We start from the raw sequence: 16,536 nt of genomic DNA, 5'->3' as shown, positions 1-16,536 counted from the left end.
ATAAGTATTTTTTAAAATTTATGAAGTTGCGTTTGACAATAATTTTTGTTAAAAGCTAAGGACTTTAAATTAGATTCCAGCTGTATGTTTACCTTTAGAAAATTTTATGTACCCATTAAAAGTTGTTTGAGATTTGGTGTAGTTGTTACCAATTAATGAAAGAGTTCAAAGATAATGGGAGCTGTATACAATAAAACAAAGTGAGGGGAATGAGATGAATAAAACAAGCGATCCCGCAAAAATGAATTACGATATTAACTCTGTCGAAACGCACCATAGACTTGTCGCATCTTCTTGATATGCACCAACAGATCTCTCAAAATGAGCTGACCCCGTTTTGAATCGACAGAAGCTAAATCTTTCATCTCCACAAGGCAACAATAATATGGTAAAATGCCTGCACACATTAACGCAAATACATGGTTTAACTACATATGATTAAGGGTTTGAAGGCTGAAGCTGGAAAAGGATCAGTAGCCTTTGATTAACCTCAACTCCAATCCCCTAACAAATGAGGCATGTCAAGCTGCAATGGGTTCGGTAGCCTTCTTCAGCCATTCCATCTCAGATGTATTCAGGTAAGGAGTAAGAATTTCCCTACATTTTGCATGGTATTCATTTAACCATTCAATTTCTTCAGGCACCAGAAGGCTCACGTCAATTAGTTTCCTCTGGTACGGTGCCTACATTAACAAACAAGATTCTTACCTTCATGACATATTACACTTCCAACCTATAGAATTAGGAAGTGACATATATATCATAAGAAAGTGAAAATCCAAGTTTTAAAAAAGATACAAAGGGAAAAGGACAGAGAATGTCTTGCTTCCTCTTGGACTGCAAAAGTGCAATCGCACCACACACTTGTACATCTAGAACATCCAGGTAGATGCATATCACATATGTAAATAGACATAAAACATGGTGTTTACAAACTTACCCAAGTTATATGCTCAAATGATAAATAGCCCTTATTACCGAAGTTGAACTTCGTATTGCCCTCCTTGACAATAAGAACATTCTCTATTCTTATACCAAAGTTCCCGTCTTCATAATAACCAGGTTCTGAAAAATACCATATGAATGTTCAAACTCTGAAAAGCTGAAACAAGAAAACTATAAAGATGTGCAGAAGCAACTAGAAAGGTAAAACTATTAGATTATTGAGCAAGCTGGACAACATGACGGTATGACGTGGTTTATCCTAATTTTATTGACAGGCCATTCTTTTACTAGTATAACTCAAAGAACATTACATTTTCCCTGATCATATCAGTTCTGTAAGTTGTAGATCTCCAGTAAGCAAATTCAGGACCGACTATGCTAGGATAGGATATTTACTAATGCACATCCTTCATAAAGAAGCATGACAAACCCACTAATCCATGTAAAGAGTGAAAATACATTCACGTATGCAGAGGCATCAATCATGCTAAGGAAAAGTTTACTTTATAACTCGTAATGTAATAAGATGCTACCGACCATCTGTTACAGCCATTGAAACTTGTAGTGGCACATCCCGTGCAGATGGCCTGAAACTAATATTATGAGGTCCTGCCAAAAATAAATTAAATGTAAATATAAATTGCTCCTTACAAGTACCTCTACAATCATGATGGCAAGTTTACCTTCATGGACATTTAAGTAAGACCCGATCCCGTGTCCAGTACCATGCCTATAGTCAAGACCATCTTTCCACAAAGGAATTCGAGCAAGAATGTCAAGAGCTTGCCCTATCAAGAGTAGTCAAGCACAATGTTCTGATAAGCGAACTATCTTGGACCACAGCATTTGAATGAAATGAAAATGGTAAGCATACGCCTCTGAATAATAGCCTGTGGATTTAGGCATTGGTACATCTAACAACCACTGAAGAAAATTTAGTAAATTACAGACATTGAGTATCATTATGCCACATAATCATACCATTGGTTCCGTTAGGAAACCTGGCGTTTCCCAAAGATATATGTCCTTTAAGAACCTACATAAAATAAAGTAACCTTTTAGCCATTAAAGCAGTATTGTGATAAGGAAAGAACAAAAATTTCCAGTATAAGATTCTAAGAATCAATCACACAGACAAAAACCAGCATAGAAGACAAACCTACATGCATATGTATAAAAAAAACTGTTCGAAGTATAGCAATCATTGTCCTTTCTCAGTCACCCCACAAAAAATAAACCAGAAAAGAAAACCTTAAGAATAACGAAGGGATTTTACAGAAAAGTTTCGACTTACTGTTGCTTTGTTTACTCATAAGACAATTTTTTTTGCTCTTCAATTTTTATGGATTTCAATCAACATTCATTGCAAAGAGAGAGAATTTCCCACAGGAAAGCATATGTAATGCATCTATGTTAAGACTTGAATAAGAAGGATTACATGATACAAGCACTGGAATAAAAGAGCTAGAGATCTCTAGGATAATAATGCCTCCAATAGCTTCTCTGATCAAGGCTTAAAATGAATTAATGCTTCTAGGATGATCTAAAGGAAGTGTGACCAAGTGTGGAAGGAGACTGGACATAGATTAGATCAGCAATAGTAATCTGAAATCAGAACTCTCATTATAAAATTTCACTCCATCGTGCATAGCCAACATTGTTTGGAATCATAAAAATGCAGAAAACTTTTCACATACCGCCGTGTAACTAGATTTCTCATGTGGAGAAGGTTTTCCGAAATGAATAGTCCGTGTAATATCAGTTGTTCCATCCAGATACTTCAGCAACACCATCATATATATAGAAAGAGCACATGTTAAATATAGAAGTATGCAAAGTAGAAATCCCAAATATATGCTCTCAGTTCTCACATACCTGTGCTCCAGAATCGAATAGGTAAATGCAATCTGGATCGAGTTCAGCACAAGTTTCTGCCTCAGGTTTATAGTGGATAATGGCTGCATTTGAGCCAACAGAAGAGGTAGTTGGGAAACTTAATCCTCTAAAATGCTGCAGATGTAGAGGAGCAACATTACCCCATTACATTAAGATAATGGTGATACTATTGTTGAGAAAACAAGATTCTTTATAATTTTGCAAACTTCAAGAAAGATCACAACCAACAGAAAAGGAACCAAGCTGCACTTGTTGGAAGAGCTCAGGGCAAAGACTTCGAAGCAACTAAACATATTATCCCGAAGTATCTTAAGTACTCCTGATACATGTTATCAACATTTTGACAATACGTACTCGTACTTTTTACCTCCTATTTTTTTTTTTTTTTGCCATCCCTTACTTATCTATTTTTAAATTTCAATACACTCACTTGCAATGCGGATACAATAGAAAAATGATATTATTGCTCCTGTACATTTTAAAGAATAAAGATAGAGAAAATATGCCAGCGTGTAACTGGACAGAGCTCGAGTCAAAATCAGCATATCATGTGGTTCTGGAAACAACAACATTGCAGTAAAACAGAAGCAACAAACTGGAAATAAACTCTAGAGTCATCAGCTCACAACCTAGATGATGATAACTCATACATAAATAGAGTGATAAGAGTATAAGACAACAAATTTCATGCTAGATTTTTCATCTGAATACAACCATTTACCTCCTTTGATGCACGGAACTCCTCCAGCTTATCACTCACAGAGACTTCTGTCAGTCTTTTAGTCCCCCTAACATAATGAATTATTACAAAAAGTAAGGTACAAAACACAGACCCACTACTAAGGAAAACAGTATAATATATCACATGCTTCATGATAAGTTCCTCAATAAATCACTTAACTATTGACTGAAGATCAGTAACTTGCAGAAGCTTCCTTCAGAAAATCAAGGGCCACTAAAAGTCTTGGCTCTATCTTAAGAAAACAAAGTCTTTTTTTTTTTGAGAAAGTTTAACTGGTAAGAAAACAAAGTCTTAAATGTTACAAGCTTTTCAAATCCACACAGCCCACAAGAATAACCTTCTACACAGACAATAAATCAAGAAATCACTTCTTGAATAATGCATCTTCCTATCAACACAAGATGCTAGCTCTAATAGACTAATTCCTTTTTAAGTCCTGAACTAGCATCCTATAACAGATCAATTCTTAGAATGTACTGACTCGCCAAAAACATGAAATAGTGCAAGAAACCAGAAAAACTTACAGTTGTTTCTTCTGTTTGGTACTTTCAGCCTCCATGAAATAACCAGATGCCCCGTATATTTCCTGCATCTGGAAAATTTGAACAAGGTTGAAACTCATCTTGCCAAACTACTGAAACCATGAATAGCTTGAATCAAGTGTTTCTGCACCTAAAAAGCGAAGAGATCCCTGCTAAAAATATAAAGTCCACACTATTTGCAAAAAGGCATTGCAAGTAGATATAACATCTTTTTTCTGAGAGATACATTATCCAATATCCATCTACTCTTCTAGTTTTGCATAGGACAGAATTTCCAACCCAACATATTTGGCTTTATTGGTATATACCAACTTACACTCGTCACTAGTGTAAAGATTAAAAAGAAACCATACACATATAAATACATAGACGTCCGCACACACACAAAGTACATACATACACACATGTCTACATACTTATAGAATCTATAGAAGATGCAAATGCAGTAGGCGGCAGTCACTCACATTCAAAGATTACTAGAAGATTGACTCTAAGAATCTATACCTGCTTATCAAGCCAGACATGAAATTGCACAACAGCCACCCCATCCCGAAAATGGGCCTTCTTCAATCCTTCTATCTCAACAGGGTTCTAGAAATTATAATTTTGTAGTTTAGCAATCAACAGTAAGCTTGAGAATAGAAGTAACATCACAAACACAGATGATATTTCAAAAGCCTGATAATTTTTTTTAGAAATGGTAGGTGTAATAAGCTTACAATCTCCATGCAGTAAATTGTTCTAGTACAACACTCACTTTTTTTATACCAACAAGAAAGAAATTAAATGAAGGAAAAATTATTGCAGTGAACAGATCATAGCAGACGCGGAAAAGACAGAAGAAGACAAAGACAGATTTGGTTTAATCACATAAACATGAAGAAAGTAGTACATTAGACCTATGTTGCTCAGACTCTCCAATATTGTTGTTGCTCTCGTGTCGGATTCTCCAAAATGCACTACTTTCTTTTGAAATATCTGACACGCACCTATCGACATTTTTGAAGAGTCCAAGCAACATAGTGTAAAGACAGTCTGATAACTTCAGAAATAACTATAGTTGGGAGTAAACATGGAATTGGAAGAAAGTAATTGTATCGATGAAAGACCACAGCAGAAGTTGGTGGTTAGCGACAAAATATTAGTTAAAGGTGTCAAATTAGTCGGATAAGAACGACTAAGCTCACACCAGAATTTTCATTTTTCAAAAAGAAAATAGTTTGACACCAATTAGACAAATATAACAATTAATGACAAGGAAAATAGAACTGATATACAAACTTTGGTTAACCAAACAAATGCAACAAAATCAGAGCTGAATTACATCTCAAACAAATGTGTTACTGACAAAATGAATAGTTTTTGTTATCAAAATTATGATCACTGATTTGTCATTTCACTCAGGAACTCTTAGAGGAGGTAAGGAGGGGGAGGAATCAGCAGGTCCATATTATACTTCAGACAATATAAACATGATGATTAGTATTTTCACTAAAAATACAACAGGAAATTAGAAATAATCCGGAGAAAAGCTGAATTTGAATTCTTAAGGGTCGCAGACGGGACTGATGAGATAAACAATCCTAAACATCCAAGGGTCCTAAGATAGATTCAGTTCAAAATGTTGAAAAGCATCCAGAGGTAATGCATAATAATGGAACAACAAATGCTGATCAAGCTTGGGCCATCAATGTCTTCATGGACTTCTTTGCTATTATTTTTCTTCTGATGGAACAATTGATCTACTTGACCCCTATCCAACCAAACAAAGGCAGTCTGAAGACCTATGAGACTTTCAACCACATAAAATGCTCAGACAACAAACTTTAGGGGATAAGTAAGTTCTGGGGTAGTATCAATCACCTTCAGAGCTTTTGCAAGGGCCAAAGGTGATTGCTGAAGGAGAACTTTTTCAGCACTCAGTTTTGAATACAAAGCGAAGCAACATGCTCCAGGATCAACCCAAATGAGGTCATTTACAAACTCAACAGCATGACTAGCAGTATTTCCTATATAAGTGGCATTTCTAACATCAATCTTTGGGTTCCCTTTAGATCCCTTAGTTGAGGAGCAAGAAGTGAGTTGATTAGATGCAAGGAGGACCACATCTGAGCTAACATCACCATAATCCCGCACTATAATTCCATTTTCTTCCATGTAAGAGTTTGCCTGCATGGTATATACATGCTTACTTAATAGTAGAAAAAATGTAACAAAATGCAATTGTTTTCAGTTTAAAATGAAAAGATTATGCCATTTGGACGCAACCTCAGGAGACAATTTTTGCTTATCCACGTAGAAGAAGGCTGAATCTATAGTCACAATCGCAAATGCATGAACAACTGGGCAATATGATACGTCACTGCCACGGACATTATATAACCATGCAACCTATAAATTGGCAATAATATTGGAGAAATGAAGAATATCCGAGACGAGATTAGCCAAAACTATAAGATGGAAAGCATTTGGGTCTATGGTTACACATTTACTTCATCAAGTGCTGTTATAATAATCGCACGAGCTTTTCCCAGTACAAGCTTTCTCCTCAATTCTTTCAACTTATCTGCAACAGACTGACCAGCAAATTGTAACGGATGCACAATTACAGGATTTGCTTGGGCAGGTAGCCGATTTTTCCAAACTTCATCAACCAAGTTTCTAGTTGTTTGTACCAACTTTTGTTGTTTCTTAGCAAAAGCACACTCCCATTTCTGCGCAGTATCTACTGATACACACCATGTATCAACACCAATGGCTGCATCCTTTGGTAAATTCTAGTAAAGCACATCATAAAATAAATTAGCATACCAGCTGAACTTCAGGGTCACAAAGTTCACACTCCTCTAGCTTGCAATTCCAGATTAAAATAATTACAGAACCTTGTTGTATAGGATACAGTTACTAGATGAAAAAACTTGGACATTGTAGGGTAATTGTTGAAATGGTACAGCATATCCTTGAAAGTAGGGGTGGATACAAAATCACAATAGATGAGGCAATAATATTCTCTTCCAACTAAATTCAATTTGACAGACTAAATTCCTATATTATCATTCGGTTATTGATGCCAAAGTTTTAAAACAAACTATACATCTACTGAGTAAATTATAGAGAGGCAAAAGTGAGACTGTAGAAAATAAAGATATAGCAAATATAAAAGAATCAAGCTGAAATATGATCCATGAGAACTGACAAAAGAAAATGGACTCAAACACCTTTGCCTATTCCATATGACTTCTTGCTCTGGAATACATAATGAGCAGTCCACAGTAAAAGATTGAGATTTCAGCTTCAATGCACTCACAGTTTTAAAATATAATAGGTCAGAAGATCTCAGATTATTTTAAGACAGGAAGCTTATATTATGGCAAGAAAAGTGTAGGATAGTACATGAATTATCTGAAGGGGTGTCATTCCAAAAGGAGAATGATGGAATGATCACTTCTACGTGGAAGTTTTAATGCACATATTGACGAGAACAGAACCTTCAAGAAGATTAATATATCAACAATAAGATCAAAAGACATTTTTATGACGAAATCAAAAGACATTTTCTATTTAAGTACATTAAAGATAATCACACAACTTTACACACAATACTTGGAATTTCAATTATTCATTTCATTTTTTCTTTTTTTCATTTCCATATACAATTGTCTGAATCAGTTGAGAGATATCCATCACAGCTGATATACATATAATAAAACATAAATACTGTAGGAACTCTGTAGAACTTTTGTCCAAAACTTACCTATTGATTAACTAATCACTAAAACCAACCAACTAGGCGTCAATGAGTCTATGCAATAGCAGTTTTTATGCAAACTAAGCAACAAGCAAGACAGGGCGAAAAAAGCGTAGAATATGTTTGTTTCGCAGATCAATAATCAGCTTATGATTTACATAGATTAGAATAAGCACAAACTGAATATACTAGAACAAGGAGAGGAATAGTCACATTGGCCATCCAGATATCAACGGGAGGATCTTCTCCCATACGCATGAGCTTCCACTGGTCACTGAGCTGCTGAGTTGCCTGTAAGAAATACCGGCCATCGGTCCACAAAAGTGCTTCATCCATGGTTATAAGCGCCAAACCTAGGACGAATATTCAACTCAATTTCATACATGATATAAACAGAAATCACAAACGAAAACAATACAACTATTAAATCAACATCGAGTGATTGAGAAAAAGCAAAAACAAACCAGCACTTCCGGTGAATCCAGAGACAAATGCGCGTCTTTTGTCCCGTGCCGATACATATTCGCTCTGTCATGTCATCCAATAACGCAATTGAAACGCAAGTTCGATGAAATCACAAAAAATTGGAGGTGAGGGAGAAAGAATGAAGGAACCTGATGATAATCTTCGGAAGGAATAATCAAAGCATGAAGAGGAGGAGAGTGAGAGGACATTAAAGACCTAAGAGCAGCGAGTGTGTCCGCCATCGTCTCTTTCGATTTCCAAATTAGCAATTGGAGTTTGACTTAATAGATGGGCAGTGATTTTCTTCTCTAGTCCATCGCCATGGCACCAACTTCAATAAGCCAAGTCAATATTTGTCTCGTCCTTAATTTATAAAATAGTTGTTTTCTAATATTTCAATCATAAATTAATATTGGGATAATTGTACAAAATGATAAATTATTAATGTAAAATAAATAAAGTAACTATCGTTTCATTTATTTCCTTGGAGCAAAGTCTTGGTCAGTTTGCTATTAATGGGCCCCACCGATTTGTATAAATTAAAAAAAACTGACGTTGTTCCCTTTTTGTACAATCTCTTCTTCTCGTTTATATCTCCTATTTCCTTCAATTTCTCCCAAATTTTCTCCCCAAAATCAGTTTGAAATTTCAAATCTCCACCAGCAAGTTCTCAATCGCGGTTTCAAAATCCCTTCAAAAATTTCAAGTACCGCCAAAACTTACCTCAATCGATTAATTTAAATTTTTGTCTATTTTTTTCAGTTTTTTCAAGCTATTTTTCACATCAGTTCATAATCCATTCAGAGTTTTCATTCAAACAATGGATGCTCAGTCTCCATCTAAAAGATTCACAAGAAGTATACCCTTGCATGTCGAAATATTGTTGAACACCCATCGTTTTCCTTGGGTTTAACTCAAGATTTTGGGAAGATTGTAGGTTCAATGTCCAAATCCAACGCAATGCAAGAGATCAAATCCAAATTGAAAAATGACCCAATCAGATTGGAGGAAATGAGTGCAAAATCGAAGCAATCCAACATCAAAATTGTGGAGGGAGGTAAGAAAGATCAGTCTGATACTGGGTCAAGTAAAAAAAGGAAAGAAAAAACAACTAATTATACAGATGACAATGCAAAAAGAAAGGAAGTGGTTGTTTATGGCTCATTGGAGCATGATGAGGTATTTGTATAATCATTATTTTTGTATATGTTATGATTTTATATTTTTCTTATACTTTATGTGTTGATTCATGTCTTCTATCTGTTTGTTTATACAGTTTTATATAGTCACTATGTTAATATCCAAAGTTAAATGTATAAAATAGAACTATTTAACTATACATACAAGGTAAACAATTATACATTTGAAATTGGTTGTATAATGTATAATATTAATAGTTATTGTATTAGTAGTGCCACAACAACTTCTATATATATACAGTATAAACATTTATACATTTGATACAGTTTTGTGCATTGTTTTATGTATAAGTTTTTGCATTTGTATAAGGATACTTTTTGTATAATGTTCATTCAGACATATACAATTCCACAAATTATAGCGAATTCAGTTTTTCAGTAATATACATATTTCCATTATATACTTATATAAACGTTTATATACACAAATTAAAGCTTTATACAAATATACAATTGACAAATCTAAAATAATTGACATATACATATACCTATTGTATATAAATATACAAAATCAAATGTCCAAAATAAGGACTAACCTGCTATGATTAAATATACAAATTCGAATAAACACTCAACAGTTTCATATACTTATACAACTCACAACAACACTAATCGGTATATGTATAAAACTTACAAATTCCAATAAACAATCAACAATTTCATATACTTATACATGTCACAACAACACTAATACGTATATGTATATAATGTACAGGGAATTTAGTTTTTCATTTATATACATATTCTGAATATACAATTATATAAACCATTATATACACAAATTAAAGCTTTATACACAAAATTACAATTTCACACAGTGCAGTGGTATTTTTACTTTCACACGGTATAGATTTTTGCATTTGTATAAGAATCATATATCCAAAATTATGATGAACCTGCACTGTATAAATATGCAAATTCAAAACAAAAAGTCATTAGTTTCATAAACGAATTATACATATCTTACTGAATCATATCTAAACACCTATACGTATAAACTCTAAGCAAATAATAATACAATTTCATCTTCATTCATAGTTTCGACATCAAATATACAAATCCGAACAAAAATATTACTGTGAAAAGAACGAATATCCGATTACAAATTCAAAATAATCAACAATTTCATCCAGAAAATTTGCAAATCACAAATTTTCCTAGATTTCAAATTAACTATACAAATCATAAGTGTTAAACTCTATTACGAACAAGATATACACCTCTGAATCTGCATTCAACTGAAATTGATGAAAGTTAAAAAGGAAATCTGATTTTGAATACACATTGAACACCAATTTCGATCAGAAAAAAACAAAATCGGAGAATTTTTTCGTCATGAAATTACCTCCTGTTGAAACAAAATGTGCGTGACTTCAGTGATTTTTTTCCTTTTTTTTCTAACCGAAATTACCGCATTTTTATTTAATTTTTTAAACAATCAAAATGTATATTGTAACATCTCGCAACTAGAAAGAAGTTTAAAATGTTGAAATAGTTATTTTTGGAAAGTATAAGGAAATCTGGAAAATTGTAAGTTAAAGTTGAGATTTGGTCAACTTCAAACGGCCATAATTCCTAACTCAGGATGATTTAGGTGTGATTCCAGAATGGTTGGAAAGCCCGTGGAATTATCTTTCCAACGCCACCAAGTTTGCTCGATTCCGAGTTCGTATGAGAAAGTTATCTCCTTTGGAAGTTGGGCTAATATGGAAAGGTCCAATCCGGAAATATAAGGGGTATTTCAGTCTTTTCACTGCCCTATTATTTTAATCTGATTTTAGGATTTTAATATGGGTCAATTTAGAACTTAGTTAGTTTTAGAACTTGGATTTTACGCTAGGGCTAAGGAGAAAGGAGAAAAGAAAAGAAGAGGGAGAAAAGGGCAAATTCATCAAGATAGATCAAGGAACGTGGTGTTTCGCCAAGGATTTACTTATATCAGGTATGTGAGGCTCTCATAACATTGGGATCGTTCTCCCACGTGCCAAGCATATTTATTTCAGTTTGGATTTGTCCTAAAAGCATTTGAATATTGATGATCTTGATACCTATTCTTGAATTCATATATTGTTCTTGAATTTGACTGAGTTGGGAAGTTTCTGAGTTTGTTACGTCACATTATAGGGTTGTTTCGAGTTAAGTTCTTAGGTACATTTGTAGGGTATCTGTATCTAAGAGTAATTTGAGAAAAAAGAATTAAGTTTGGGGTGAATTGGGATTGAAAAACGAAGAAGAAATTTCGTCAGACGAAATTAGAGGGTGGCCGCGCGTCGCGCGTCTAGTGCCCAGATTTGAGCATCTCAGCTTCTCGTCGCGAAGATGACACGAGGTGTTATGCCTCAAAAGAAGTTTTCTAAACCAAATTAAAATATGCCTCTGCGTCGCAGACCCACCTTCAAATATTGATTTTTCGGTCTTTTCTCATGTTTAACTATCTAGAATCATTCCTAAACATCATAAGATCTTTCCAGTCACAAATCTTAATCCTTGAATCCATAATTCAATTCAAGGATCAGTTAAGAGTCAAGTCAAGAGGAGTTAAGGTCAAAGTCAAGAGAAGTCAAAAGTCAAGTTAAGATAAGCTCTTAAAGTTTTCAAGAGTCTTTCACAAATGTCTTAACTTTGTTTTAAGACTTAAGTTTTGAGTTCAGTAAAGAGTAAAGTTGAAGTTCTTTTATTCAAAGAAGTATATGGGAACTATATATTCCCAAAGAGATTTTAAAATGTTTTCACATTTTAAATAAGAGTGGAAACTGAGATTTCCAAAGAGCCTTCGGGATAATTTTCAGAAAAGAGTAATAGCTTTCTAAATGAAGCAAGAAGGGAAACTGAGATTTCCAAGGTAGCCTTTGAACTAAGTTTTTGAGCACTAATCTCAAATCACAAAAAGAAATATGTTTTCAAAACATAAAGAGCTAGTATATTTTTTGGAGTAATATTGAGCACCGATGGGGAAGAGTTCATACAACTAACAGCCTCCTTAAACCATGTAGCCATCATGGGTAGAAAATGGTTATACTTTTTAGATGAATCCTTTTCACACAGACTAGTGGATCCGCTTAGTAATTCAGGTCCTATACCTTTGGCCGGGTATAGGATGCGCTCGCAGCGTGAGGGAGATCGTTGTATCATCACAATAGCTCTTATGTAATGGTATTTTGTATTTTTATATACCTCAGGTTATTTGTATTTTTACATACATCTCAGAGTTATTTGTATCTTTGCATACACGCAGAGTTGGCATCTTGTTTTCAAACAACTTTTTTTTATATTGCACTTGTTTTAAACTGTTTTATATTGAAATGAGTTCAGTTAAGTATTCATGAGTCGAGAAGAGCCAAGGTAAGTGTTTCTTTCAGATTCCCTTTAAAGCCTATGTTGTTTTAGCATTCCAACTCGCATACTCGTACATTCAATATATTGATGTCAGTTGGCCTACATCGTCGTATGATGCAGACACAGGTAACTAGGATTGCCATTCCAGCGCACCGTTGATCCAGTGAGCAGTTCAGAGTCAGTCGATGAGCCTCTTTGCATTCCGGATGATCTATTTTCATTGTTTTCTAGTTTAGTCCATTAGGATGTTGTGGGGTTTGTCCCAACATCCATCTCAGTTGTTTTAGAGGCTTCATAGACAGACAAACAGTTAGTTATTTCAGTTGTCTTTACTTTTCATTTCTTATGTTAAAGACTTGAGTTTGCCTAAATGGCCAGTTGAATATTCCTTTATGACATTCTAGTTCCTTCATAAATGTTTATGTGATGAGTTAAGTCTTCCGCTGAGTTAGTAAGTCAGTCCAAGGGTTCGTTTGAGGCCAGCAATGGTCTTCGAGTGCCAGTCCCGCCCAGGGTGTAGGCTCGAGGGGTGACATATATAAAATTGAAGAAATACTGAGATATAGAGAAAGACAGCTCCATAGCAAACTAAAATTTTGCTATGGAGTGCAATTAAATAAACTATAGTCATAACATACAGTTATGAATTTTATATTTGCTATGCATAAAATTTACTCATTAATATTTAATAGATTGATTTTTATATTAAAAAAAATCTTTGAGAAAAGATGGTCTAAGCACACAAGTTTATCAACTCTTTAATTTTAAGAACGTTGATTTTAAGAAGGATTTATGATTGCGTACCGATCCTTGTATCTGCCAAACATGAGAGTAAAGTTCATGTCAAAGACATTTTGCAATACTTAAAATTTCAAAAACTAAAATAAAAGGTCAAATCAAAACATAATTTCACAAGTAAAAAAAATAAAAATACATCAGCAAAATAATAGTGAAAACCTACGGAAAAAAATGTCAAAATCATATTATATTAAAGACTTTTATATAATCAAATTATAATGAAAAATCAAACAAAATTTTCACATAAAACCATGATTTATAATCTTTTACATGTATTTCATTTTCCAACTATGACATTACGACATCATTCCTGCAAAAATTAACATTAATGTTCAAGATTCACTAACAATTATCTTAAAGGATATGTGCAAGACAATATTTCATAACGTATAATTTAAAATATAATTTAACATATATTTTATTAAAACATATAATTTAAAATATAATTTAACATATATTTTATTAAAATATAATTTATTTTTTTAATTAGTTTGAAAAAATTAATTTGAGGCAATTTTTTTTTTATATTGTCGCTACAACTATGTATATTTAATATTTTAGCATATCATTTAGCAAGCAATATTCTTTTTTGATAAAAATAACAAATAATACTAATAAAGAAAAATATATATGTGATGAAACTTTGACCTTGTTCATCCTTAACAAAATTGTGTTGTCATTATCATTAAAGAACTATGAAGATTTTTTCCTTTGAAATTATTTTGATAAAGTTTCGTTTTAAAATTGTCAAAGAACTCTCTTTTTTCTATCTGTATTTTTTTAATTTTTCAATGAAGTATCACCAATAATTTATCCAAAAAAATTCTTATACGTCTCTAGTACTAAAATAAAATTAAAAAATTATTAATTTTAATGAGTCTTTACTTCTGTATGATATGATTCATATACATTCGAGGATATGAAGACAACCACTTAATAGAGGAAACATGATGTTACTTTTAATTTTCTTCATGTTTCACTCGCAATGTCTACGTCTTAAGTATAATCGGATAAAATATATTTTTATCGTCGACAACTTCTTTAAATAAATATTTTTTTTGCCAATTCGCTCAATTTCATATTTTTAATTATTAATATTATAAATATAAAATTTAAGTATTTATAAATTTAGATAATCTACCCTTTACTTCTTCTTTTTTTGTACTTTTTGGATTTTCTCATTTTTATTATTAAGAAATTAGAAAATGTAAAATAAATAAACAAAAAAATAAGTAAGGAAATGTAAAAAATGAAAAAGAGAAAAAGACACCAATTAAAAAGTTTTGAGAGGTAAGCAGAAAAGAAATTAAAAGTAGTTTTTATTTTTTTACTTTTTCTGCCCTCTAATTTTTCTCTTTCTCATTTCTTTTGTCCTCCATTGACAGGTAAGCAGAAAAAATGTATGTAACTCCCTTTATTTTTCTCTTTTTTATTTTCTCATCTTTTGTCCTTCTCCTCCTAACTTGTCATTAAGATAAACCCTCCATTTTCTTCTTCTACTAATTTTGCTTTATCATAAGTTGTGAATACATCTATAAAAATATAATATCTTATATGTGATTACATTCACAAATTTAAGTAGTTTAAATTCTATATATCTCATATAATTAAATACATAAAGTTATGCAGTTTACATTCGAACATTTTTATTTCACTTTTTTAGAGTGTCATCCACTTTTTCAAAATAATAAAGAGAAGAGAAATTTTAAACAAAAAAGATAAGATAATACAAATTAAAACGTTTTGACATACTATGCAAGAAAAAAGATTTTTTTTTTTTTAATTTGACTTTATAATAATTCTGGATATAAATTGAAACATATTTTCTCATATAATTAAATATACAGATTTATGCAATTTATATTTGAAATATCTCTCTCACCTTTTTGTGTAGTCGCATTTTTTTTGTTTTTATATGATCCCAATTTTGAATCATAAATTGTTGATTATAGCAAATTGCACACTGAGGTTTTGGTATAGGTGTCCCGGGGCTAATAATCTACGAAGAAAGGAGGGGGAAGGACAGAACCTGAAAAGCAATAAAATATATGTTAGTGTATGTTTGTGAAATCAATACAAATAATAACATAAAAGTATGAACAAACGAAGCATAAAAAGGACATGAGAACTGAGAAGGAAATTGCAGTAGGAAAAAATATATATGTTTAATAAGAAAACTGAAACTTGAAAAAGGGAGAAGATGAAAGTAATGCAAAAAGTAAAGTAAAAATAAGCTTTCAGCAAATGAGGTAGTTTTTATGGATTTGGAATAATATTAAATGTGTAAATAAATGGTAAGAAATTTAATTTGAATATGACTTTTAATATGGCAACGTTTGTGGAAGACGTTTTTAAACTTTTAATATGGCAACGTTTGTAGAAGACGTTTTTAAACAGCAGTAATAAAAACGACACTTACATTAATCTGTCATATTTAATATATTTTTGTAATTTATAATTTTTTAAATTTAAAAATGGAAAGAAGATCTAAAAATTTGAGAAAATGGATAAATCCATTTCCTGATCAATGAGGCATGCCACATCAGCAGGCTTATGATCCTCTTTTATATAAATATATAAATTTTTGAATACTTATTAAATAAAATAAGTAGTACTCCAATTGACATATTAAATTTATCATTTTATTTTTTTGCTAATAAACTAGGCAAGGAATTAGTGATCAGGGTAGGTGCGTATCCAAGAGGGGGTCACAGGATTCACGTGAACCCATCCTTCTTTCCCGTGTTATATTTTTTAAAAAATATTTAAATGTAAATATGCGCAAGGGAGGACCTACAGCTGGTCAAGTGAATTTCAATGAACCTACTTCATCGAAAGATAACACCGTATATATATATATATATA

General features: G+C 32.5%; 1 protein-coding gene across 2 annotated transcripts; it reads right to left on the bottom strand.

The window, feature by feature from the left end:
* Nucleotides 1–332: 332 nt before the first annotated feature.
* Nucleotides 333–8,668, bottom strand: LOC125847823 (aminopeptidase P1-like). 2 transcript variants are annotated; one of them, XM_049527528.1, is made up of 17 exons: nt 8,488–8,666; nt 8,338–8,401; nt 8,087–8,226; nt 6,618–6,902; nt 6,394–6,516; nt 5,989–6,294; nt 4,630–4,716; nt 4,108–4,175; nt 3,563–3,629; nt 2,821–2,955; nt 2,643–2,723; nt 1,927–1,981; nt 1,629–1,733; nt 1,483–1,554; nt 941–1,065; nt 490–683; nt 333–397 (listed from the first exon to the last, which is right to left on the bottom strand). In XM_049527528.1, exons 1-16 carry the CDS (start codon nt 8,578–8,580, stop codon nt 522–524), a joined length of 1,968 nt encoding a protein of 655 aa, XP_049383485.1. In that variant the 5' UTR covers nt 8,581–8,666; the 3' UTR covers nt 333–397; nt 490–521. The 2 variants fall into 2 exon arrangements, 1 of the variants encoding a protein (XP_049383485.1); XR_007444471.1 differs by lacking the exon at nt 333–397 and having other exon boundaries at nt 941–1,102; nt 8,488–8,668.
* Nucleotides 8,669–16,536: the final 7,868 nt, after the last annotated feature.

Source organism: Solanum stenotomum, chromosome 12 (assembly GCF_019186545.1).
Source record: "Solanum stenotomum isolate F172 chromosome 12, ASM1918654v1, whole genome shotgun sequence".
Lineage (NCBI taxonomy): Eukaryota > Viridiplantae > Streptophyta > Magnoliopsida > Solanales > Solanaceae > Solanum > Solanum stenotomum.
The sequence above is the reverse complement of the archived record's forward strand: the minus strand, read 5'-3'. Positions and strand labels throughout refer to the sequence as shown.